The sequence below is a fragment of the Tigriopus californicus genome, chromosome 8 (assembly GCF_007210705.1).
Source record: "Tigriopus californicus strain San Diego chromosome 8, Tcal_SD_v2.1, whole genome shotgun sequence".
Classification (NCBI taxonomy): Eukaryota; Metazoa; Arthropoda; class Copepoda; order Harpacticoida; family Harpacticidae; genus Tigriopus; species Tigriopus californicus.
In genome coordinates, this window is record NC_081447.1 from 9,214,590 (window position 1) to 9,240,085 (window position 25,496).

A 25,496-nucleotide genomic window follows, 5' to 3' on the forward strand; every position below is an offset into this window, starting at 1 on the left:
CCTCACCATGTACACTAGTCTCGATTGGATTCCATGCGGATTTCCCCGTGCACGAAGTTGGACTTGTCGAGAAGAACAAGACATGGGGCGAGGCGAGTGGTGGTTACTGTAGGTCGTGATGGTTCGAAGAGGTCGAGGATCCTGCTTTCGCCACCTACAGGTTCAAGCTTGGGGCGGGAGGCTTCTCACTCTGCGATGAAAGGGTACTCCTGGGCCTGCAGCCCAACGCCTCTTCACTTTGTGCGTCTTCTCGTTCCCTCTTTCCTTCGTTCTTTCTCTCGTCTCTTCTCTTCTCTCGTTGATGAAGAGCTCACTCAACCTGGATGAATGAAGAAGAGGAGGAGGAGGAGGAGGAGGAGAACGGTCCCAAAGAGAAAAACGAGGAAGACGCGGAAAAGGATCCAGGAGGGGAAAGAGGAGGAGAAGGAGAAGGAGGAGGAGGAGGAGGCTACTGCCCACGTGCGTGGTGGAGGCTCTTTCTCTCCCTGAGCTTTTTCCCCCACTCTGTCTCCCTTCTCAAAGGGAAGTCAGGTGAATTGAGAGAGAGAGAGAGAAAGAGAGAGAGGAAGAGAGAAGAGAGACCTCGAGAGGGGGGAAAACGAAGGGACCATAGCGGGATTCTTTAGCCGTCGGGCGGCTTGTCGCAAACACCACCACCACCACCACCACCACCTTCACCTTCTACTGCTGTTCTCGTTCTCCACCTTTTTCCACCTACCTCGTCAACACCCTGCATGTCCTACAACCTAAAGTATCGCTGGAGTTGGTTGGTCCTGAGTGCCTCAGCTGCTGGTTGTGGGGATGGCAAGAGCCGAAGGGAGTAGTAAGTACGTAAGCTAACCGAGAAAGAGAGGAGGAGGAGGAGGAGGAGAGGGAATTTTTGGGAGATATACACCTCAGTCTTCGGAGCCTGAGCCTCTCATTCCACCGAGTGCCTTCAATTGGGAGACGGAAGCCTTTCAAGAGTTCGTGGCATCCTTACAATAACAGCATCACTAACTCTCGCTCTATCAATGCATCCATCATCTATTCGACAAAGTTCCATCCAGCCAATATTCGACTAACACTCATCCATGAGGCATCGCTGAAAAAAACACAATCGTAGTACGTAATCGTCAGTTGTTAACTTTCGAGTGGACCAAAAAAGCTTCATCCCTCAGTGCTGGCCTGATCAGTGGTAGTTCTACAATAGTCGGCCAAACCATCAGCCAATCCGTCAGGTAAACAAACAGTTGACTCCAAATTAAACAATCAAATTCAACTAACCCCAAAAGTTACGCCAAACCAATATCAATCACTGCGAAAAGCTGAGCACCATTCATGCTACCTATTTCTGCATTGCCATTGGCAATCAACGACTCTCTTTGACCACGTCACACAGAAATGATTGTTCACTTACCGAAAGTTTGCATGTTTGCAATATTGTACACTCAACTACGTAAAACTGTCCTTGAATTACTCGTAGACGTCAGCGGACAGTGGCATGACTCGATTTGACACCCAGTAAATAAGAATCAGAAAATAAATCATGATCGAGACAACACGACGTATCAAACATATAGCAGCAACGTATGAGTGTCGTCGAGACATTCCTTGATAACTTGGTGTTGACCATTAAGTATGTGGGGTTTGGCGGGTCAGTGACAATTTCCATTTCAAATCGTTTTCGTTAACTTGCGAGTTGAAGTTGATTGGTTCCGTCCATTTACGCGAAGGCTCATTCACTGCCATTGGATAGAGTTTTTAATTGGACCAAAACCCGGGCAGACTTTGTCCACCATGATGATGGTTCCTCACCAGATATCTTTTGAGACACGCCGATCGGCATACAGACAGACTAGACTTTTTTATTAACCGTCCCTAATGGATTTGATTGAAATCGAGCCCCAAAAGTATCTTGAGTGGAAGATGGCATTCCTAGAAACACGATGAGCAGATTGGTGATGAGAGGTCTTAATTTTTGACGAAGTTTTGCTCGTAGATGCAGTTGAGAGGCTTGACATGTACGTTTTAGATGCTCTCTCTCTCTCTCAATGACCGTTAACGATTTTTCATCGTATCTACTTTGGTCCTATTAAAGCGCAAAATGATAATGGGAAAGCAAATCACACCGAGATAGGTACTCTGTACGAAGCTAAACCACAACACCCCTGTGCAGTCGGCATCAGTCACAGACATGAAATTACATAAATCCTTTAAGAAATGGCAACACAATTCAGGTTATCTCTTCAGGGTAAAAATGTGAGAGGTTGGACTCCCTAAGATTGGGGGACGTGTCTTTGCAAATAAGATATAAGAGTAGAGTGATGAAATATGTGTCTGATGCTTGTGCATCTCTGATATGTATATCTGTGATCATGTGTACGCTATGGAGGAGAAAGAGAGAGAAAAAAGACACCGTGGCTTAGTGCTTGCTTGCTTCATGCATCTTTTGTCGTGGGGAGAGGTGAAAAAAATCAATAACAACGCAAGGTGATCGATGACGGCCCACTTCGCACCAACCTTATCGTCATCATCCTCATCCTCAGAGTCATTGCGGAAAGTAGTATTGGTACTCATACGACGCCAATCTCTAAAGTAGGAAAGTACTAGACAGAAGTAAGGTAAGAGTCGCAGTCTCCCGAGGAGGAGAGTTTAGAGAGCATATCGAAGCGTCCATCCTGGTTGGAGCAACCATATTTTCAGGATGTCGCTACCTATTTATCTATCAAAACAATTGCCAAATGAATCCAAGTATCAAGCAGCAGGCTGCTTTTGTTCTTGGCCAGACCGTTAGAAAAAGTCTTCACCCTCGATAGCTTTGTCATGGTTCATTTTTAAACAAACACATGTGTGATTACAGGAGTAGTCTGGGGGAAACTCACCTGAATGCGTGAAAACATGCAAATGTGAAGTTATTATTATTATCATCGTCATCATCACTATCATCCACGTCCCCTTGTGAGCATTGTAAAACCGAAAATGGACTTGTCTGGTTGGGGACAGGTATCATATCCTTTTTATGAAGCTCTATCACGAGCCCCGCTCCTACTTTAGAGAACAAAAAATCATGGACCTCTCTCTCTGACGTAGTAAAACCTTTTGCACAAATAGGCAGTTGGCAAGGATTTCTTTGTTCCAATGGGACAAACAATTTCTCCGCGAGATGGACTTTTCAATTCACTTCCGATTATCTGAAAACTGCGGTTTCTGATCTTGTTCCACGTCAAATTCCACCATTTCAAGAGTTGCTGGCTAGCTGGCTGGCTGGACTGGATAAAAATGATAATGATGATTGCTTTGTGTCTCTTTGGAGCTGAACAGAACCTGACTATTAACGTAATGGGTAGAACGAGTGAGTGAATCAAAGAGACAAGTTAGAAGTCAAGTCCGGCCTAACGATCATAAAAGTAATTATCTCTGAATATTTGATGCCGAGGTAGAGAACAGGAGACATAAAGAAAAGGGAGGAGGGGCGGAGGGGAGGAGGGGAGAAGGAGAAGGTTTGATAGATACTGTAGATATGGTTTGTTCCTCTCCAGCACTTTGCATACGCATTTCCTAATTTGAACAGAGGTTCCCCCCTCTTTGTACACTATATTTTTATCCTTTCACTCACGAACAGTATTTGAACAAGGCGAGAAGAAGGTGGGGGCAACACATCCCGCTGATAGCGGTTATTTTCTCCCGTTTACGCCTTTCAATGTCATACAAAGGCGATAGATTATATATGTATGTAGTTGGACCAGTTTACGTAGTCGCATATACCATTGGGTTGGTCTAAGCTTCGCAATTAAGAGCTGCCAGGCCTTGGAAGACGAGACCGTTGGCGGTGGCGAACAATTCACCACCAATGGAATACGGGAGACAGTGGTTCGAAGGAAGAGGGAGAAAGACTTGGTTGCTCCTCCTTCTCCTCTTTATGGATCCTCACAATGTGACAGAGGCCACAATGTTCCATGAATTATTGATGCCCGCTCAAATGCTTTGGAGGAGTGTTTGAGGCTGTCCCTGCGTTCAACGCTCACCAAATAAGGCCAAGTTAGCGAGTAGTGCTCGTAGTTCGGGTTTGAGTTGTCCCTGAAACACTGATGAGTTACTGTTGGCAGAGGTTGATGAAAGAAGCCACTCAGTCTACGTTAAGAGAGGAGAGGAAAGAAAAGAAGACGAAAAAAAGAAAGAAAGAAGACGTCCTCGCCTCAAGGGAGAAAGATCGAAGGAAAGAAGGAAGGACAGGCCATGGACCCAGAGCACCACTTCCTCCATGACCAACCGTGGATGACTTAGGAAAATTGGACCCGCTGGTCCATTGTTGCTCTTTCGTCGCTTACATTTACTGCCTTTTTCGTGAATCCTCAAGTGCTCGGCGGTCGGTCGCTATTGAAGCCTCACTCGTACTCTTTTGGTCGTTGAGAGCACTATCTGTTATGCTTGTGCCACTCTGGTTGGGTACCACCATTCAAATTTTTCTATTATTGAACTTGCATTATGTATATATGTCCCTCCCTTGATGATGGGAGATAGCATTTGCTTGAAGCATATTGAACCCTCGATAAAAGGAGGCTGAATTCCGATACAGGTGGGCAGCGCACGTCCAGTTTTGACGCGGGGAAGAAGAAGAGGAAGAGGAATTAAGGCCAAGAAGCGAAAAGAGAGAAAGAGAGAGGGAAAAAAAGGAAGGCAACGAGTGTTAGCCTAATCGCCCATTTGGGATCCCGTGGAGACGCCATGTTGTCATTTGTCATTGCAAGGCACAGAAAAGAAGCTATAGATGATAAGAAATTGACGATAATGCTGTCATAGGACATGAAGCTCCCAAATGGTACCCTTTCAATGTTGGACAACTGCTTCTGCTCTACATGAGCGCACACTCCCGAACAAAGAGTGAGTCTGTGCATGTGATAGATACTACAAGGTATGAAGCGGTCCTTCTCAAACTCTCCGAAGGTTCACTTCAAGAAAAAGAGCGAAACGACAAAGACGAACGACAAGGTAACAACAACAACAACAAAATGGACTCGTTCCCTCGCTAGGACGACATCAAGGGAAACGACATGAAAGACGCTGGGCAAATGAAGGCACATTATCGGAAAACAGACCTTTGTCTTCCTCATGAAAAGGAACGCCTGGCTAGCAGCACATACAGTAGTAGCAGTATTGATAAACGCAGCAAAGGAACCAGCGCTTACCCAATTTTTTCGCCGTTCTCTTGACGATACTGGTCTCTTTCTTCCCATGTTCTTCTTAATCTTCGCTTCAAGACGTTTCTATCTCTTCGGGACCGTGTTAAATCTCAATCTCTAATTCAGATCCCTCATTTAGATGTTATCATGCCAAAGCAATACTCAACCAACTTGAGCTTCCGTATGGTTGAGAGGATAGCCCTTTTGTCCTTCGCGTGACCAGAGGATTTGTGTTCTTAATTGAAAGACCATTACAGGCTATTTTGACCACATTACAATACCTCTCGAGTTTGTCCAGTAGTTGAGCTGCCCTCGAGTGAATGCCACCTTGATAAGAGTCCGGAGTTGTCAAAGACGCAAGCTGTATGCAAACAACAACAACAACAACAACAACGAGAATGATAACAATAATGAGCATCGAATTCCAAGACGATTTTATAATTTTTATTCTCTGGCTTTAAACCTTCTACCACTGACAATTTGCTCTACTGAAGGAGGGTAGTGCCATGTCCATCGTTCTCTGCCGTTCGAGTGATTAGTTCAGTTTTTGTAATGCATAGCGGCTTGTTTGGAGCAATCAGTGTTGAATTTCTGTCACAACCGCTTGAACACATCGCATCCGTCTTGTCCATCATAGTTAGCTTAGCTTAATGATGTTCTTGAGTTTATGGCCCAGTGCGAGGCGTGCGTATGGCTGTACTCACTGCTTCTGTATCTATCTACCCATCAAAATCCATCCATTCACTTATTCCCTCACCCATCCGGCCAGATTGTCCTCCGTTCTGGTCATACGAGTGAGTACCATTGTCTCAAATGACCATAAACCTACCTCAGAGCTGGGCCTTGCTTTTGGCCGTGAGATACATGTATTGGAACGAGTGAACCCAGAGTGTTCTACCTATGTACAAACGGAAGGATCCGTTTTTGAATGCGTGATATGAGAGGATCGCTGCTAACTTTGGACGCACACATTAGCTGCCAAGGCAATATAAAGGTAGTCCGAGCTGGGCTGGGTTTCTTATTCTACATACTCCTACCATTGGTGCTCGTGCTCGTGTCAGTTATCAAGATATGTACCGCAACGACCAAGTAATCCGATGGATTTGAACTACTTCCACAGCAAGTTCGATGTGGCTTGAGGCAAAATTAGAATAGAGATCGAAGGGATGTGACTGCCAAGTATGAAGAACAAAGCACTGAAGTGGAAATGATGCATGATTGCGAGATCGTTTTTTTTTGTTCATTAATATTTTGTTCCCTGCCATTGCCGCTGCTTTTGTGATTCTTCGCCAATTGTGCATGTTTGCTAAATTGAAAGGATCGAACTTCACTATCGGTTCATTATCACTTTGAAGTTGGACCAAAAATGGACACACTCTAGGGCTGCTGACGCTTGGTATCATCTATTTTGCATCAGATCAGAACTTGTTAGTTATATGATGGCGAATGTTCAAGTTCTACTCCTCCCGGTCAAGGTTTAGCATCAGCCATTGTAGAAAAAATGTTAACATGATTCTTAGCAGTTTATGACGATAGGTTGGTCTATTAATTTGAACTAGATTTTAGAAAAAGATGACGTGATAAGACAAAGAAGTCCGATTTTCCTTTCGTTGTCTGACCAGCAGTGCCGTGGATGAGCCCTTGACCAACAAAGTGTAATTGCTATTTTATTGTCGCTGTCAACCAGACGTGCCGTTTTTATTCTTGAGTGGGTTTTCTAAGCTGGAATTTCGTGTGAACAATCTTCGCACGTGCCTCCATTCCCGCCATCCCTACTACTACTGGTATTACCTCCTACTTCTTTGGTCTCAGTTTTTCTCTCGTTCGTTCTTGTCTCTCTTCTTTGGATATGGGAGGGATGGCCGTGATGATCATGATGGTGATGAAAATAATGACGGAGATAATCAGCCTCTGGGAGGCACACTTTTGTTTTCCGACTCACGTACCATCAAAGTAGTTGCTCTATTACTGTAAGTGCGGCGGTCTGCTCTGAGTGGAGACTCAATTTGTAAACTTCCTTTACTACCTAGTAGTGTACATACGTACGTTACAAACATGTATCTGTACGTACGTACGTATTTACGTACATACACACGAACACAATACATACGACTGCCCGACTCGATCATCGCTGTCCGAGCCATTTCTTCTTGCATTGTATGGTAGGCATTCAGCTAGTGCGTTTAGCTCCTACTGGCAGCACGAGACAGCCCCAAGCGACTCACTTGGCTTTGAGAGAAAAAGATGCCAATTTCTTCAGACGTAGAACTGAAAATCAAGTGTGACTGAGGATGGGAAAAAGAGCACCCACCACTTTGCCTTTCCATTGGCGCTCCACATCTACAGTACGTACGAACACTAGTAGGTTCCAAATGGAGAATAAGAGGTAATTTGGCACGGGCTTCCTCACCATCTAGCTCTCTCAGATCTCAGAGAACGCCTAATTTGGCTCTACCTCAGAAGAGACCGGAGTAATGATGTGGTTGAAATGACAGACTCGATGGGAAATCTTAGATTGAACATGATCCACATGAGCTAATCATGCATTTCATCCTCCGTTGGTTGGACAATTGGAAAAGAATTTCAAAGACTAAATTAGACCAACTGATCACCGTCCAATGGGCCAAAACTATGACACATTTTTGAAGAGTACTCAGTTTCCAAAAGATGATGTGGCAGGATAGGACATATTAGAAATCATTGGATTTTGATCCATTGGACGGATGGAAATTGTCCATTAGAACCATCAAAATATCCTGAAAACGGAATCGTAATTCCTGAACTAATGGATGCCATCGAACGCTTTTCACCTTCATCTAGGATGAGCCTTTTCATCCGAAGCTCATTTGATGATGAGCGGCTCTTGCCGATCCTGTTGATCTTGATCTCATTTTTCGACCCCCCCCCCTTTCCGCCCTTATTGTCTTTCTTTTACTCTGGTGGTGGTTTTGATCTCCTGTTCATTCTTGATAGGCGCGTGTTGTCTTGCTCTCCATTTTCTTCTCGGCGGTTGCATGATAGCCTTTGTCGTCCAAGCAAGAGGCACTTTTTTCATTGGTCATTTCCTGTTTCAACGAGAAGTTGAGAAAAGAAATCGCTGCCCTCCGAATGCTCGATATTCTTCAGGTCTCTTGTTGGTGGTGATGGTGATCATGATGATGATGATGATGATGACGGCGGCGATTATAAGGAGTCAGAAACTGAATGGACTAGCTCTTTGTTGTTTGGAAATCTATCATAAATCTCGACTCGACTTGATCCCCCACTGAACTGGAGGAGGAACGGAAAAGAAACAAAAGCCACAGATGAGAATCCATTGGACACCAGACCTCCTAAACTTGAGCAAAATCTTCAGTAAAGCGAAGGCTGCAAATATGTACAGCATACAGTACGTAGTGCGAGAAATGCAGCCTGCCAAGTGGCTAATTGCGATGGTGGTGGTTACTGTTGCTGTGGTCGTCATTATTGTTTTTGTTATTATTACTATTATGATAACGGTTGTAAAAGTAGTCCGACTGGGTCTGATACAGGTCTTTGAACATAGATTCATTATTTGAGTTGTCATGGAACTGGAAGTGAAGCAATATTGATGAGGAACTAATTGCTCATGCTTTAATGGCCAAGAAATTGATTTCGAAACTGTCTTGTAGAGAGATTGGATAAAACATCGCCGGGCTTTTCCGAATATCTTCAACTGTGGAATTGGCAAACCATTTCTCGAGATTTAGTTCAGAGTTGGTTTTATAGTATTATCTGCCCTCCTTTATTGCGGAGCGAGCAATATGGAATGGATCACATTTTTAGAATCTGTAGATTTTTTTTCTCAAAGCTGAGTCCACTAGACAAACGGGGCAAATTTGAAAAGATATGAAAGATTGATCGAGTTCATCAGCAAAACAGCGCATTGCAGTGCTTTTTTTTGAGGAGATTCGGAAACAAGTCAGACTCCAAACATCGAGGAGATTGCAATGGGGATGTTATAATCCCTTCTCTTTAACGGCATCATGAATCAAAATGTTTTCTCACTCACCTTATCTTCGGCATAATGCCTTGAGATGACGATAAGACTGCACATATGTATTCGTATTCAAAGCATCTGCCCTGATCTGTTTTCTCGGTGACCCACCACCATGTATCTGTTCAAGCTCATGGTAACTTAAGTGCCCTTTGGAAGCTAAGGAGGTCCTGTTGGCATTTGTGGTGGTGGTGGTGGTGCTACTACTTCTACTACTGCTACTACTTCTCTCGCCCATTACTGTCGATGGGATCAAGTACGTACTAAATCGACCGTTCGAATGAAACTATAAGGTTAGGCATTTTTTTTTCGGGTAATGACAGCTGAGCCCATCATATCTAATACTGTGGTTCTAATGAAGAATTTAGAATGCCAATATGTAACAGAAGACACTTTGGCTTGTTGACACTCACAAACAGTGATGTGATGTCACAAATATTATTTCCTCACTATTTTCACATTAATTGACCCAAAACAATGACCCTGTACGGTCCAGGATTACCATTCAATCAAAGATGATCAATTCTTGGTAATTCTCGCTTTTCAGAACCCATTAAATTGACTCCGACTGGATGGCTGAGATACAAAAAAGCCTGAACCTATTTGGCCATCTTTTGGATCATTTGAAATCTCTATTGGCTTTGTCATTTGGATCACCACAACGCTAAAAAATTAGTTCAGTCGGTCGTAAGTTTGATAATGAAAGAAGGCACCCGAACAGAAATGAGTAAATGTTTCCTCTTAACTTGTTCAGATATCATGTCCAAAAGTGACGAGAAAACGGTGGCCTCTTCTGTCGTCCAAGGAGCCAAGCGGCGAAAGCAACTACGAACAAGTCGGGTCACACCAACACAACCTCCGGAGCATGAACATCAAGACGACAAAGGCTCGGATGCTCTCGAAGCAAAAAGTCCCGTCTCTGCAGCAATTCCAGAGCTTGTCGATCCCAGACTGGATGAGGTGAGAGAAAGCTTTTTTTAATCTTTCCCCCACATGGCTGACGGCTGACAACCGCCACCCTGACTAATGCCATTGTGATTCTGAGAGAAAGAGAGAGGAAGCTCTGGATTCTGGACTCTGGACTCTGGCTTCAATCTGCCCTGTTATATTGATTGATCATGTGCTTCTTTGAGACGTGACCTAACTCATTTTTACGGGTGTTTTCTCCTAGATGAAAGACCAGGAGAGTTGGAAAGAGACACGAGAAGATGAGATGGGTGAGGTTGATCTTGACCTAGACGAAACCAAAGACGACGACGACGACGAAGAAAATGGGGAGACTGTCCTTGAGGAGCGAGTCCTCTTGGATGAAGACTTGCCTCCAATCCCCAAAGCCATCATAACAGCCACCACCGTAATCACCACCAGCCACGACCACACTTACAAATGCCCACGTTGTCTTCAAATCTTAGACACACAAAAAGAATTCACGGCCCACATTCGGGCTCACAACGAAGTCAAACCTCATCCAGACCCAAATGATCCAACAGGACAGGCCAAAGTGTACTATTGTAGCCTTTGTTGCAAAATGTTGTCATCCTTCAGCTCCTTGGATCGTCACATGTTAGTCCATTCTGGTGAAAGGCCTTTTTCTTGTGAATTGTGCGGACAGACCTTTACCACCAATGGAAACATGCATCGCCACAAGCGCACTCACACCGCGAAGGAACTTCAAGAGTACGGTGAAGCCATGGGGGGACTGATCATGTCCACCGGGCGAAGAGGTGGAGGCAGAAAGCGCAAGGCACCGCCCGCATCCCCTGGAGGTGATGGCGGCCTATCTCCTACTAAGAAAAGTGGGAAGACTCCAGAGATTTCCAAAATGGAGCCTTTGGTCAACTTGCCCAATCACTTGACCCCCACGAGTTCGGGAATGATACAATCGGATCCGACGAAATCTCCCATTTGTCCCCTCTGCCAAGAATCATTTGCTTCTGAAGTTCATCTGGAATCTCACATCTTAGCCCATCACAAAACCAATCCGAACAAGTGTGATGAATGTGGTTTCGTTTGTGACTATCCAAACATGCTTCAAGTACACAAATTTTTTCATCGCAATCCTTTTACACTTCCACCTAGTTCAATTAGCTCCGCTATCGCCCCACTTTGCCTTCCCACTGCACCGCCTACTTCTCTCTCTGCGTTTGTTCCACCAAGTAGTTTGATGAATCATTCCACCGCTTTTTTGACCCAAGAGTTTCCTCGCTTGGCCGAAGCATTCCTGGCCAATGAGGATCCCCGACATGGCAAACCTGTCAGTGCCTTCTCAGATAAGCAACCCATTGTCACCCCTAATAAATATTGTGATACAAACGCCCCCCCTTGTGCCTTATATCAATCCCATGGCTCACCTGGTCCCAAATTGAATCTGGGGGACAATCAGGAATCGCATCAAACAAGCACCTCGTCAAACCGATCTAAGTCCAGCGAGCGGCATGAGAATTCCAATTCTGACTTTGGTGCCGAGGGCAATGACACCTCGTCTGAGAACGGCGAACTCATTGGAGCGCACGATGACCATGATCCAATTATCAAGGATATGAAGCTGAAAGGAGAATTCCCATGTCGTCTTTGTCCCGCCGTCTATCCGAACCTTCGGGCTTTAAAGGGCCACAACAAAGAGCATCTCAATAAGGCCCCATACTTGTGCAATGTAGGGGCGTGTACCTACTCCAGTGGAGATAAAAGCACTCTCACCAGGCACATGAGGACACACACAGGAGAAAAACCGTACGAGTGCAAGCTTTGCAATTATGGTTTCACCACCAAGGCTAACTGTGAGCGCCATTTGAAGAACAAGCACGGCAAGACCAACAGAGAAGATATCCGAGAGTGCCTTATTCTTCATGAAACGGACGATGCAGAACATTCTAATCCCAAAATGCAACAAATGGACGATCATGGGAACTTTCGTTGCAAAGTATGCAAACAGCATTTCTTTACAAGTGAAAAGGTCATTGCTCATGCCATGAGAGAGCACCCTGCTTATGCTGATAAGGCTGATCACATATTCGAAGAGTTGCGAACAAATCGGTCGTGTGAACCCAAAGAGAAGATTGGAGATTTAGGAGGGCCTTCTATGGTTCCTAGAACAAGCCACTACCACTCCTTGAGTCAACTGCGACCACTCCTCCCATCTCAATTAAAAGACAAAGGTGGAAAACTGAGCGGAGAGAAAACCAATGTGGACGAGGAAGATACACCACTCGATTTAAGTAGACCTACCAAAACGGACCAATTCGGAGTTACGAGCTTGCCCCCCAACCCGGTGACTACGACAACAGTGTCTGGATCGGCACCTCAGCTTTCACTACCGGCTTTAGATGCCCTGAATCCCACTACGGCTCTCACAATGAGACTGTTTTCCCCTTTAATGATCCCCGGGGTTCCATTGATGCAAGGCCCAGGGCCTACTTCATGTGCCATCCCAACAACATCTACCTTAGCAACTACTGCAACTCCTATTGCAAACCCTATGTCTTTCCCTTTGGCCCAATTCATGCCATCGATGGCATCAGCCCTGAATTTTTTCAGTTCCTCGCATTTGGAGTCTTTACAAGCTGAGATGAAGCAGCGTCTTCAAGTACCAAGCCATGGGAGCCAACATCAGACCATCTTAGCAGCGGCTACGGCGGCGGCAGCAGTAGCAGCGGCTGCAGCTGCAACCACTTCAAGTGGAACTTCGGCTCCGTCACAAGCTCCTATTGGACCAAAGGATGTGTGTGCCTTCTTGCCAGGCTCGCCTCAAAGCGACCAGCTCTTGAGAAAGCCTCAAGGCGGCGAGAAGGGCAAAGACCCTGGCAAGGATGGAACCAGGCCGAGCATCTCAACAACCAATGGCGTTGGACCTAGCAGAGATGAGGAGAAATCTGAAAATAGCATCCCGGAAAAGAAAAAACGACAAGCCAAAGGGACCAAACGAGAATCTAAGTCTGATGGAGACATAAACGATTTGGATCAAAGTTCAGATTCCGAGTCGAATTATAAGATGGTGATTAAAGATGGCGTGTTGATGAAAAAACAAAAGCAACGACGTTATAGAACTGAGAGACCCTATGGGTGTGACCATTGTAATGCCCGATTCACTCTCCGATCAAATATGGAGAGACACATCAAGCAACAACACCCCGATTTTTGGTCATCGAAACCCAGAGGTTCTCGGCGGAGCACCTCGTCGTCTACTCCATCCTTGGCGGCCCATCTACAAGAAAAGAGTATGGACCAAGATGAGAGCAAAGATAATCGATCAGATACATCGGATCCGAGGGAGGTTATTGAAGTAGACTCGGAAGGCGGTGAGAACGAAAAAGAAGTGTCAAACGATGCGGCCACGTTGGTCGTGGACGGAAAAGCCGACACAAAAACTGAGGACGAGTTAGTGAGTGTTTCCACACTCCTAAATTCTACGTCCAATCATCATCTGGAAGCCATTCTGGATTCCAACGGGGTGGATGGGGACGATGAGGAAGAGGAGTGTCAAGGTGAAGATGAGGACATGCACGACGATGAAGATTCATGCAATGGAGACGACTCATCGTCCACCGCTTCTGAGCGGAGAAAGAGTGCCTATTCAGCAGCCCCACACAAGATTCAATGCCCAAAGTGTCCCCGAAAGTTTCCTTGGATTTCCTCATTAAACCGTCACCTTCTCACGCATTCTGGGGACAAACCATACAAATGTCGAAGCTGCTTCTTGCTCTTTACCACCAAATCCAACTGCGACCGACATCAGCTACGAAAGCATGGCAACAATAACAACGACCAGGCCTTTTCCATGCGAAATGTCTCAGAGAGACCTTTTAAGTGTGAGCTCTGTCCCAGTTCGAGTTTTTCCACAGAGGATAATCTCCAGCTTCATCGTGATAGTAAGCACTCGAAACAGGAAATGGCGAACGGCCAAGTGACCGACGTTGGACACGAGAGCGAAGGTGGTGAGCCTGAGGACGACTACGATGACGACGACCAGGACCAGGACCAGTCAGGGCAACAGCAGAAGCAGCCGCCACAACAACAACAACAGCAACATCGCAACCAGGAGTTTTCCTCCTTGAGTCTCTCCAGGGATACGTTGGAAGTCGTTGTTCCCTTGAAGAATTGCGGTGGAACGACGAAAGCGGAAATTACAAGCTCGCCTACCAGCAATGGCCACCACAATCATCTTCTACATCATCATCATCATCATCATCACCGACAACAACCGAGCGAACTCAAGGGAAGGAAAAAGAAAAAAAGTCTCATGGATACCATTGCCAAGTTGTCCTCAGCTGTGGAAAAGCAAGGTGGAGAAGATATTTTATAAATTCAATCCATAATGGCACAAAGTGAACAAACGAGATGTTACTCCAAGACAATCAATACTTCAAGTTTCAATGAATCTACTCAAACTTGAAAAATTCTGACTCTTTCATCAGTCAATCATCCAATTTGAATGTGAATTTTCTCTTTAAAAACACTTAGACAGGTGTTCCTTTGCTTTGGGCTTGCTTAGGCTCTTTTTTCTCTCCTCTCTCTTGGTTGCCATTGGATTGGTTTTATGAAAGACACCATCACTTATCGTATCGACGAAAACCTAATGGCCTCGTTCAAGTGTGCATGGTCTTCATATACATTCATGTGCTTTTCCCTCGAATATATGTGCCATATCATCTTTAAAAAATCTTTCTCTCTGACTTTTTGCATATGTACTACAGAAATCATCCCAGGTAATCGAGCCATTTTCTAAGATAAAGCGAGCTTTTCAAGGCAAAGAATCGTGTTATATCTTGGAATGAATAACAGGGTTCTGTTTTGATGCGCACATTTTCGCACTGTGGTCCAGTTTCTTGTATCCAGTGATAATTCATAATTGATCGTAGACAAATCAGTATTGTACAGTTTCGAGCACCCATAGAGTCACATTATATTGTACCACCACCACTATCATTATCATCATTCTCCATCACATTCGTAATAAAAACAAAGCTCATCAAACTTTCATAATCGGGTGGCTTAATTCTTCTTTAATTTAGGACTAAAGTTGCCAAATATCAAATCCATCTCCTTCAAACTCTTGCCATTAAAAAACAAGTTCTGATTAAAACCCAGTCGCTCTTCTGAAGTAATTTTACAAGGAAATGCAGGGGAGATGACTTTCGGTCAATATCCAGCCAACCAAACCACCGCTGGATTGATCCCTAGTTGAAAGGGCGTCTCGAGGTTCGCGTATACATACACTATTGTAATACTGTACATGTATTACAGTAGGTGTCGGGTTTTCTTTTCAATCAATGCAATGCAATGCTCCCATCTGGTTTGCTCTCCCAGATCCCATTTCAACGTTACATTTAATCTGGCTTCGACCGCACCCAATTTTCCCTCGGGAGTTCTCTTTGCTTTTCTTTGAGAATCGCCATGATCCTCTTTTGTTGCGTCCCTCAGCCCCCTGATTGTGGTCTTAGCTACCCATCATCGCCATCGTCATTCTTATCATCATCATCATCATCATCATCATCATGCTCAGAGCCATTTAAGCGGGGTATTGGCCAATTCTTCGCATCCCTTTTGGGAGGGGTTCCTCTGGTTCCAAAGCCACTGGGCGAAGACTGAAGAGGCGTTGTCTACTCAATGGACTTTGCAAACACATGCACCCAAGCACGGAACGAGTCACTCACTGAGTCAGTCAGCCTCGCTAGTCCGGGAGTAAGCTAATCTACCGGGCAAGCAGTCAAGTTCAATGGCTCAGGAACTTGGAGCTGCTCCATTAAAGAGATTACATCCGTTCCACTGACTGACTACTCTACATGCAGGCATGAAGGCAGGCAGAAAGGCAGGTATTGTTGGCCGACGAAAAGAGAGCGAGAGAGACAGAGAAAGAAGGATTGAAGAAAACAAAGATGGATGGGAAAAAAGATGGCTGAAAAGGAAGAAAGAGGAGACGGAGGGACACAGAAAAGAGGAGAATTTAACGAAGGTCGGAAGTGAAAAGGTGCAAGGAGAAAGGACACTTCATGTAGTTGTAATTGAATCGTTGCTCTTCGAAGCATCTGCCAAGACGGCGGTTTGACGATCCTCGATTCAGATCATCATACCTTTCCTTTTAGGGTTGTCTCTCAACACGTTCTTAAAGTTCAACCAAGAGCTCATGTCATCACTCAATATGACGGGAAACCCATGGCACGCTTTCAATGTTTATTTTCCATCAGCGGTGAGTTTCTCGACTTTCCAAATCACGCACATTTCCCTGCTGATGTGTCCCTCTTCTTCTTACTTTTGGTCCCTTCACATCCCGTATCTTCTTCTCTTTACTCTTCGTCCCCTCTTGGTCGGTGCTTTGTGTTCTCTCTCACACCTTCCTTCCTCCTTTCCTTCCTATTTTCCTTGCTTCCCCTTTTGTTGGCCTCTCTGGTCCTCCATTGACTTCAGTACTACTGTACTGGGACCAGGGACAGAGGGATAGGGAGGGAAGGAGGGAGGGAGAGAACGCCAGTCTCGGGGTTCCAATTGCATCGTCATGGCTGACTCTCATGTCATCACGTTGATGGAACAAAAGCCAGAGAGGTATGGAGTGGAGAAGAAGTGGAACATTGTTTCTTTCGTCTAGCAAACAGCGGAGGTATCGGGACAGAAGCGAAAAGAGAGCTAAGAGGAAACCGAGTGTGCGAGAGACAGAGAAACCGAAGAGGCAGAGATAGAGAGAGCGAGCGAGACAGAGAGCGAGAAACCGAAGAGGCAGAATGGAGTTTGCAAGAATCCCCTCATGCCCTCTCGTCCCACAGCGATAAACGTGCCTTCATGGTTGGGTTGGATAGGAACCGTTACTGGAACCCCAACATGAGAGAAGAAGAGAGTTCCACTACGTAGGTAGGTAGGTAGGTAGGTAGGTAGGTAGGTAGGTAGGTGAGGTTGGTGATTTAGGTGTGGCAGGGGTCATGAGACGGGACTAAATACGGAGAGTAGAGACGTAGAGAGAGAAGAATTGAGAACGAGATGATAGAAACTAACAGCAGAACATGCTGTAAGGCTGAAAGGCTGAAAGCCAACATTCGAGTCGAGAGAAAGAGGCGAGAGAGGAACGAGTAATATCGATGTAACAAGTCATGTCTGCAGCCTCTCTGTTTGGGGAGGCCAACCAAGAGCGAGAGAGACAGAGGGAGCGATACCCGAGGGACTTGTGTGTTTAGGGATGATTGAATGGACTTGTAACGAAAAGCTGCAGGAACAAGAGGAGCCAAAGGTGGAACATTACGTGCAGCTCTCTGGCAGGCGAACGAAAGATGATGAGGATGGGGATGGTTATGTGGCTGGCATGTATTCCAGCTCATACGTACGTATACACACACGTACTATGTACATGAGTTTGCTTATACAAGTACCTACGTACCACATACTGAAAAATACCCGTTGCAAAGGGGAGACATGAGTACATTGGGACTCGTTGACTCGGGGAGGGAAGAAAACTACTAAAGATAAGCTTGATGAAGGTGAGCACTTCAGCCAGGCCAAACTTCATCTCGTTCCCGAGTAGTTATCCCTTATAGCTACGTAGTATACGTACACCCACCAATCTGATTTGATTGTATTACATGTAGTTTATCAAGATTGACTGACGCTATGAATGGCTGACAAGTGCCTGCTTACATAGTTAAGTAGTTAAGTGAACCCATGAAGCGCAAAAACTTTCAAAGGAAGGAAGCAGACTTCATGAATCAGGAGCCCATTGGGCCCTGACGAAGAGAATCGTATTCGACTGAACCTACTACGTACGTATAATCGGATGAACTCGTCAGCGGTAACTCGTGAAGACGCAAAAACCATTGACCGGAAGCCCGTGAAGGATCAAGATCAGAATGGTAAAAGAACATCGTGACTGTGGATGGATTATGTATGATCTAAAGACGATCTCTACCTTCTAGGGGCAAAGGACTGAATGAATACGTAATTGGCTGGCGGTTACTTGGCCTTTTTCCATCTTGAATCTAAAAATCTAAAACAAAAATTGAATTTAACTCGTTGTTAGACTACAAGCGAACAACTTCAAGTCCTGGATCTACGAACACGCCCATTTTCTCCAATTTACGCCCAACACTCAGGTTACACTAAAACCTAGACAACGACTGCCATGATCCTTAAGTCCTCTCTATAACCTTCAGCAAATGGTTCCTGAGGACCTCAAATACATTACATTGTAAACTCGAGACAGGTTATCCCGACCTCTCCTTGAAAACGATTGGAGAATATATTAACATTGCCTCAATGATGATTTGAATGACATCCATCTTTGGAGTCAAAAGTATTTAGCAGATCTCATCTTCTCATCTATCCATTGTTGTCATCATCATCAACATCATCCTCGTCGTCGTTCGACTTCATTCCATTCTCTTTTAATGATAGTTGACCACGGCCACGTCACGCCACGCCCAAGGATAAGGACAAGAGGTGTCCAAATCTTGGTCAACAAACCCATCAACATTCTAAGCTCGATCCACTTCAAGTGATCTTCGGGCTTCGAGGCGATCAAGTGAGTCAGTGAATGAGATGGGATTTGGTTGCGATTTGAGATTTGGGTGAAGTACAACGACTCGTTGGCTGAATGAAGAGATGCACTCTGTAAATAGGCGCTATCTCTGCTCGGTGGAGCTATTCGAATCCAGGGGATGGATGGAGAGTTGGATGGATGGATGGATGGATGGATGGCCAGCCAGCTAGCTAGGTAGCTTTGTCTGTGTTATTTTCCAATTTCAAGAGAGATCCAGAGAAATCTCGAGAGGAGAGAAGATGAAGTCCCGATAAGCTGAAAGCCAACCCCATCCCGGCTCAAGAGCTGGACCATCAGAATAGATAGACCTGTAGACTCAATAGTTTCTCCTTCCCGATGCTTCGTCCGACTATTAGAAGTGGCGAGCAGAGGCTGCTAAACTGGGCAAAGATAAAAACATCAATTCGTCAAAGTTTCCCAGGAATCAAGAAGAGAATCTATTTTTACTTTGCCTTTGTTCTAAATTCCAGCGCTGGTCGGAATGCAGAACATAACGCCTTTTCCTTCTCGTCCTCATTGGGCTCTCATAAGTCGTTGGTTGATATAGGCTAAAAATGATTTCAGTTCATTCTTTTCCATCCTTTTGCATGGTACGCACGGACGGACCAATGATCTCGGACGATTTGCTTTGAAAACAGCGTTTTCACGGCTTCATTTGACTGGGGTTTGCATCCAAGCATGTAAAGAACTTGACAGAGATTCTGGTTATCATATTTCTAGAGGCATCAAAGCATTCATTTCGAGAATTGTCATCTTTTGACAATAAACAGCCGCGACAGAAGTGAGACAGACATTTTATGTCTATTTTTGTGACAGTTTATTTTTGAACCAAGAAATGTGTGGCCAACACCAACAACGCCTTCTTACGTATACTATATGTAGATTGACTATAAAGGACGCCAATGTCGACATGTTGTAGGCGAATTAATATTTGCCATTTTTTTACCAACATTCGGCGAGTATCACAATGTCCCAATGAACTATATATATTTGATACTTGTTTCTGATACAATTACAACGGGTCTTGCTTGAGTTGGTCATGACTGCTCAATCATTGCGCGAGTGACATGCCCTCAATCATGTTCCATGCCTCAATAAAGGAGGACCATCATTTCATTACGAGCAAACCAATTGACAGGAAACTTTCCAGAACATTTTTTCTTATAACAAGCATAGACGTTCATGGAATTTACAATCATTGATTCCTTTGCTAAGGGCTCAAAATCCTGGACAAGTTTTCATCTGCGAAACGAGTGGTCGCTTATACGTATCTTGCCTTAACCATTATTCGATACAATTGTACCTCGCGTGAGACGAACGTTTCAAAAGATGCAATATACCATAAAAAGACAGCCACGGTATGTAATTGAAAAGAAGTCATCTAAGCTAAGACGGGCTTTGATTGCATTAACCAATTTCTAGTTTGTCTTTGTATCCGTAAGGGCGACGGACTCAAATGCATTTGACCTAGGCCCACACAGTGTTCATCTGTTACAAATAGTGCTCCAATTTGACATATGCTATATATATTCTTTGGCCTGTTTCAAGCGATTGCGTGGAAAGAAGAACTAGATGATCCTCGTGAATGAAATTTGAACACCTTTTTAAGATCCATTCATTGCCTTTTTGGATCAGACGACTAATCTCGCTGCATTCATCTTTTACGTCATTAGTTCTGCTGTACGTACCTTGTTGTACGTAGTACATTGTACTACATACTACAAGCAAAATGGAACCTCAACCTAGTAGCAAGTGAAATTCTCAAGCGCTCTGGCCACGAAATTACAGCTCTCCTCCTCCAATTATATGTAAATGGATAGATGTAATTATGATGGAGTAATGTGGTGATGAGGGAGTTGGTTGTAGCGCAGTTGATTAACGCGCGACCGAGCTATGCTCGGGTTCATAGGTTCGATCCTAGGTCTCCCCTCCCCCTTGCAGTGGATCATCGCCTCGAATGGCGGACCCTGAACCCTAAATGGGACAACATATATGTAAAACTGAACAGATTGTAAAATCTATTGTGATCCAATGAGAAAAATAATCTCGCAATAAAGACTTAATAACCTCATAGATCACCAGATCACCAGATCTCGTATCTCATCATGGAGCTGGAGCTGATGTCCAGAGCATAATGGGAGTTCGCGGGCCACGCCCACTATCACCGTGGTAGTGGCGGATTGGCCGTCGAAATCGGAGTAATAGTCACAGTGACTCTCTTTCATCTCTCGGATGTCACCAGGCCAAAGTGTGGGTAGACCCACAAATGGACCCGAACCACTGGCATGGTGGGCATTTTTGACCCGCTATCCGATGTCTTGGGCAATCCGTATGAAATTTTCTTCCATTTATCCGACATCGAGGTCCGGTCTTTCCGTTACCATTCACTGAATTCACGCTCGTTAAGGCATCACTCAGTCATCCCAATCCTTAACCTCATAATATTCATTTGCGGTAACTTAGATCATGAGGTAGTAATTGATTCTTTGGATGCATTAGTGCCTTCTCTAGGCCTACATACTTCAAATATATGTAGTGTACAAGGTAAATTAGAAATTACGCAAAGTGAAGTGAAGCACCTCAGTGGAATAGGATCTACTAATGAAAAAGGGGAAACCGACCGGATTCAACCACCTCGACGCCAATGATGGATGATGGATATTGTTGAGAACGGGAACGAGCCCGAGGCCAGACTTGCTAGTATTTCAGCTTGCGCCCACTGAAATCCGTCTTGAAACTCAGGATGCGTTTTGCATGTTATTCAGAATGTGATAGACGACTCTTATCAGACTTAGACTGAATTGGACTGCGTCTTTTTGCCCAACAACCACCAAGAGCTTGTATTTCGTGGGTCTTGGTGGGTAATCGTGAACAGTGAGCACGTTTCGGGATCGACATTGATAATGGAGCTAATCGGAGAACATTTTATCAACGAACCCAAGGCACATTCATTTCAGCATTCCGTTGACGGCTGTGCCTTAAACCCGCTTCGAGAAGTGGAGTGTTGACTTGAATTCAAAATCTACGTATATTCGGAGGCAAGAACGATACCCTCCCTCCCTGTCCTATCAGATCCAAGCGTGGCAGCGGTCTGATTCAGAACCCTGAACTGAAGATACGAACCAGATCTAAACAGACAGTACAATGATTCAACAACTCAATAAACTCGCCTTTCCTCTCCCTCTTTTTCTCCTCTGGGGTAGACAGACTCAAATATTCAAAAAGTTGTTCAATATTTGGAGGGTATCGTGGCCAAAGATAATGATGATTTCAAATATCCAAGATTCATCCTCACTCGGTTCAGATGGTGGGAGATGGCCAGAGATTGAATTAGAACTGGCTTTTAACCATGCAAAAATTGGGACGGGCGCTACTTGACACGTGCTATCGGAGCTCACATCATTATTCGACGCCTTGGTTCGTTCAGATCGAATGCATCGATCTTGGTTCAATTGTTCATAAGCTGGGTTAGATCACAATGTCACCTTGCCTGCCACTGAAAACCCCAAGCCGAGCCTTTGTGAATCAATGACAATCTAGATATTTGAAATGAATGACCCACTCTTGTCCGGTTATTGATGCTTTTAGAGTGAAATTCCACTCGAGCCACCATCCCAGGGCTTCATTTGCTTTTTTCGCTCTCTATCAGTCTCTGTACTTTTCTCTTCTTAGTACTACATCATTTCGTAGTTGTGTATGTACAGTGTATGTACATCATCTGCAGTACGTACTACGACGAGTAGGTTTAGCCCGTTCCCTGACCGACTGGTGGCTGGTATGACTGACCGTCTGATGAAATGGCCATCCATTTTTCTTCATCGCGGAACACTCGCAGATTGGAAAAGGAAGGCGAACGATCCGTGGGAACACAACCAACACAGTAGGTACAATGTACTCAACAACTAGGTACACCAACCATGACAATTAGGTCCAACTTGGTCGGTCGGTCAATTGGACTTGGTTAGCGAATTGAGTGACATGCGTACCTATCATTTGCTTGCAAAATTGTAACCCGTTGTAATTATCCAATTGTACTACCTATGAGCAATAATTCCGTTATGCACTTTTCAAGAATTTGTCATGCTATTTTCATTATGATGATGGTTCAAATATCAAAAAGTTAGATGAAGCCCTCTCGAGTGTCCACCCCACAACTCGCACCCAACCACCCAGAGCAACCAACACTGGCATGTTTTAAAAGTCCGAGTAAAGAATGTGAACTGAGATTGGCAAGGGGTTCGATCGAGTCTTCCCTCGATCTTGTTCTGGGCCTCTTCAATTTTGACTGTCCATTTCTATTCTTCCATCCATTCACTTGTGATTTCTTGTCTAACGACCTCTTTTTTGCTGACCGCCACTGCCACCACCGCCACTATCCCTCATACTGCTGTGCTCACCGCGTCCATCCTATCGACTGTATTAGCACGGCCTGAGTTCTGCTCAATCAACGGCCCATTGGCAATGTCTGGACTTTGAGGCTTTTGCAAAATCACTCTCGGAATCTATGACTGGAGTGCATCGATTGAAATGATTGGCAAAATACTCACATTGCCCAAAAGTCGGGAGCCCAGAGTCAAGGGTCGCGTCCACCAATGGTTGATTGGGCAGGGCCTTGAATAGCCAGTGTGCTGTGGCACGTATTATGGCTGGGCAATCGAACAGGTCTTGGTCGTTCTTAAGGCGATCAAGCACTTCAATTCATTCATTGCTTGATGATCAATTTCAAGCCATTTCATCATGATGTTGGCAAAGTATTCTTAGCATCTTGGTTTGCGAGCCTTCATTCCAGAATCTAGGGCAGATCTTCGGAATTCCAATGATATTGCCTCGGTTCAAAGAAGGTGAGGACAGGATTATTCCTTGGCCAGTGATTTCGTTTTAACGTTTGATGAGTTGGAAATGATTGAACGTGTAATGGCTCCGTCCAACCAGCCCCCCTAAGGCCAGAGCCGTCATTGGCACCGAGCTGTACCGATGTTACGCAGTACGTAGGTGAACGGTCTGAGTAGCTGTAGTAATAGTATACTATATAGTAGGTATGGTAAATGTAGGTAGATAGGTAATGGACGGTGGGCATTAGGTCGAATCGGGAAATCAACGGAGTGGAGTCAATTGAGCTATCAAACCGCATAGCCTTTTGAATATTTTAATTGATTCTTCTTTTCTGTAATTTCCACTCATTAACCAATTCAAACGAGTGGAACTGATTAAGAACGAGTCTATGGAAAAAGCCCAGGCTGGCATGCCGCAATAATTGCCCTATCAAAAGTAAAAGAGCCGGCAACTTGAACCATCAAGGCAAGCCATCAGCCATTCATTAGAGACAATAGCAGAGGCAAATCCTCGAGATTGATTCTTCTTCCCCTTTAACTTCACATTTCAAATGGTTTCAAATGCACACGCACACACACACACACGAGCAATGCCAAACCAAATGAGTGCGATGATGGCAATGAGGCCATAAACTCACACTGATGATTCTTAAGTACTTGCGAAATGAAGGAACGTATCTAGCACTGCACACGTAAAATAGGGATGAGACGAAGTTCCAATTGAGCAACACCCTCATCACCACCACCACCACCACCACCACCATCAACGACAACAACAACCCGACAGTTCACAAAGTAAACCCGATACTTAGAGCTCGATCGATTGAAAAAGTAGAGGTATGTGTGTGTGTGTGTGTATCTTTGACCGATCCACCATAAGGAGGCATTACAGTTCGAAAGCCTTCGTTGGGTCCTGCTCGAGGCATCCCTAGTTTTCAAGAAACACCTTCACTGGCCCACTCCTCTCATTTCATTCCAATGACTTTCTGAATAGATTAGCCTGAGAAACTCTGCTCTTTAAGAGCCAAGTGTCTGTCCGGGTCTTTTTAGCTTTTCAGGAGTTGCTTATGGCCATTCTCAACAGTTTCAAAATCCCGCCTCTCATAAATTGGACCAACTCCGCGAAACAATCGTCTCTAATCTGAACCAAATGGCTACTTCATGACAGAAATCAAATTCACGTGTTCGTTTTGTACGATAGAACCTTTGAACTTGTCCTAGGAATTGTTGCCCAATAAGCGAGTGCGAGTGAGAAGTTTTTTTAGTCATAATCTGACAAGAAAATGAATGAAATCGTCACTAACCTCACCTAGTTAGTGGCACTGTACCCTCGTCTGAGTAAATTACATCATCTACGTCCCTTTTGGCCTATTGACAACAAATAGACAAGACACCATTTCGCTACTTATTTGAAAACAGCTCTGAGCTCTGACAACCAAGACCAGTAAGTAATTGAATGATTTCAAATCACTTTGCTCACTATGACAGGTAATTAAGAGAGCGGTCGGGCGCGGCCCACGCACGAAATAAGCCTATGTATGTATAACAAATTGTTTTGAATTGACTGAATCCGGGTTGAGAATTGGTCTAATTCGTCCATCCATCCATCCATCCATCCTTCCATACCATATTTCAAAAAGTAAGGGAGGGGAATCGAATTGATCTAAGGCATTGGTGACAAAAATGACCCTATCATTCCTTAACGTCATGTTCTTATTCGTGTAATATGGTTTCCATAAGTTCAGTTGCTTGACAGCAAAGTTTCGGATTTCTTAACCAATTTTTCTTTACCGGGAACGCAAGATTCTCAAGATCAATGCCGGGAGTTCCCGAGAAATACCGAAAAGCGAGAAATGAAAATACATCTTAAATCACTTTTAAATAAGTGTGCATATATGCAAAGGGGAATGTCATTCTAATAATGACATGAGGCGCCAAACATGATTGCTCTCCTTCGAATTATGAATTAAGCA

At 44.6% G+C, this 25,496-nt stretch overlaps 1 protein-coding gene across 2 annotated transcripts; it reads left to right on the forward strand.

Moving 5' to 3' along the window:
- Window positions 1-966: 966 nt before the first annotated feature.
- On the forward strand, window positions 967-15,147 carry LOC131884782 (ras-responsive element-binding protein 1-like). Of its 2 annotated transcripts, XM_059232664.1 has the most exons (4): window positions 967-1,220; window positions 9,725-9,864; window positions 9,932-10,137; window positions 10,349-15,147. In XM_059232664.1, the coding sequence occupies exons 3-4, from the start codon at window positions 9,937-9,939 to the stop codon at window positions 14,474-14,476; spliced, it is 4,329 nt and encodes a 1,442-aa protein (XP_059088647.1). In that variant the 5' UTR covers window positions 967-1,220; window positions 9,725-9,864; window positions 9,932-9,936; the 3' UTR covers window positions 14,477-15,147. The 2 variants fall into 2 exon arrangements, with proteins under 2 accessions (XP_059088647.1, XP_059088646.1); XM_059232663.1 differs by having other exon boundaries at window positions 9,725-10,137.
- Window positions 15,148-25,496: the final 10,349 nt, after the last annotated feature.

What these genes read in the sequence shown, in the direction of transcription:
- LOC131884782 (XM_059232663.1), top strand. Translation starts at nt 9,877, where the DNA reads ATGAAAGAAGGCACCCGAACAGAAATGAGTAAATGTTTCCTCTTAACT. An exon ending in TCGATCCCAGACTGGATGAG is followed by an intron (nt 10,138 to 10,348) that starts GTGAGAGAAAGC and finishes GTTTTCTCCTAG; the next exon opens with ATGAAAGACCAGGAGAGTTG.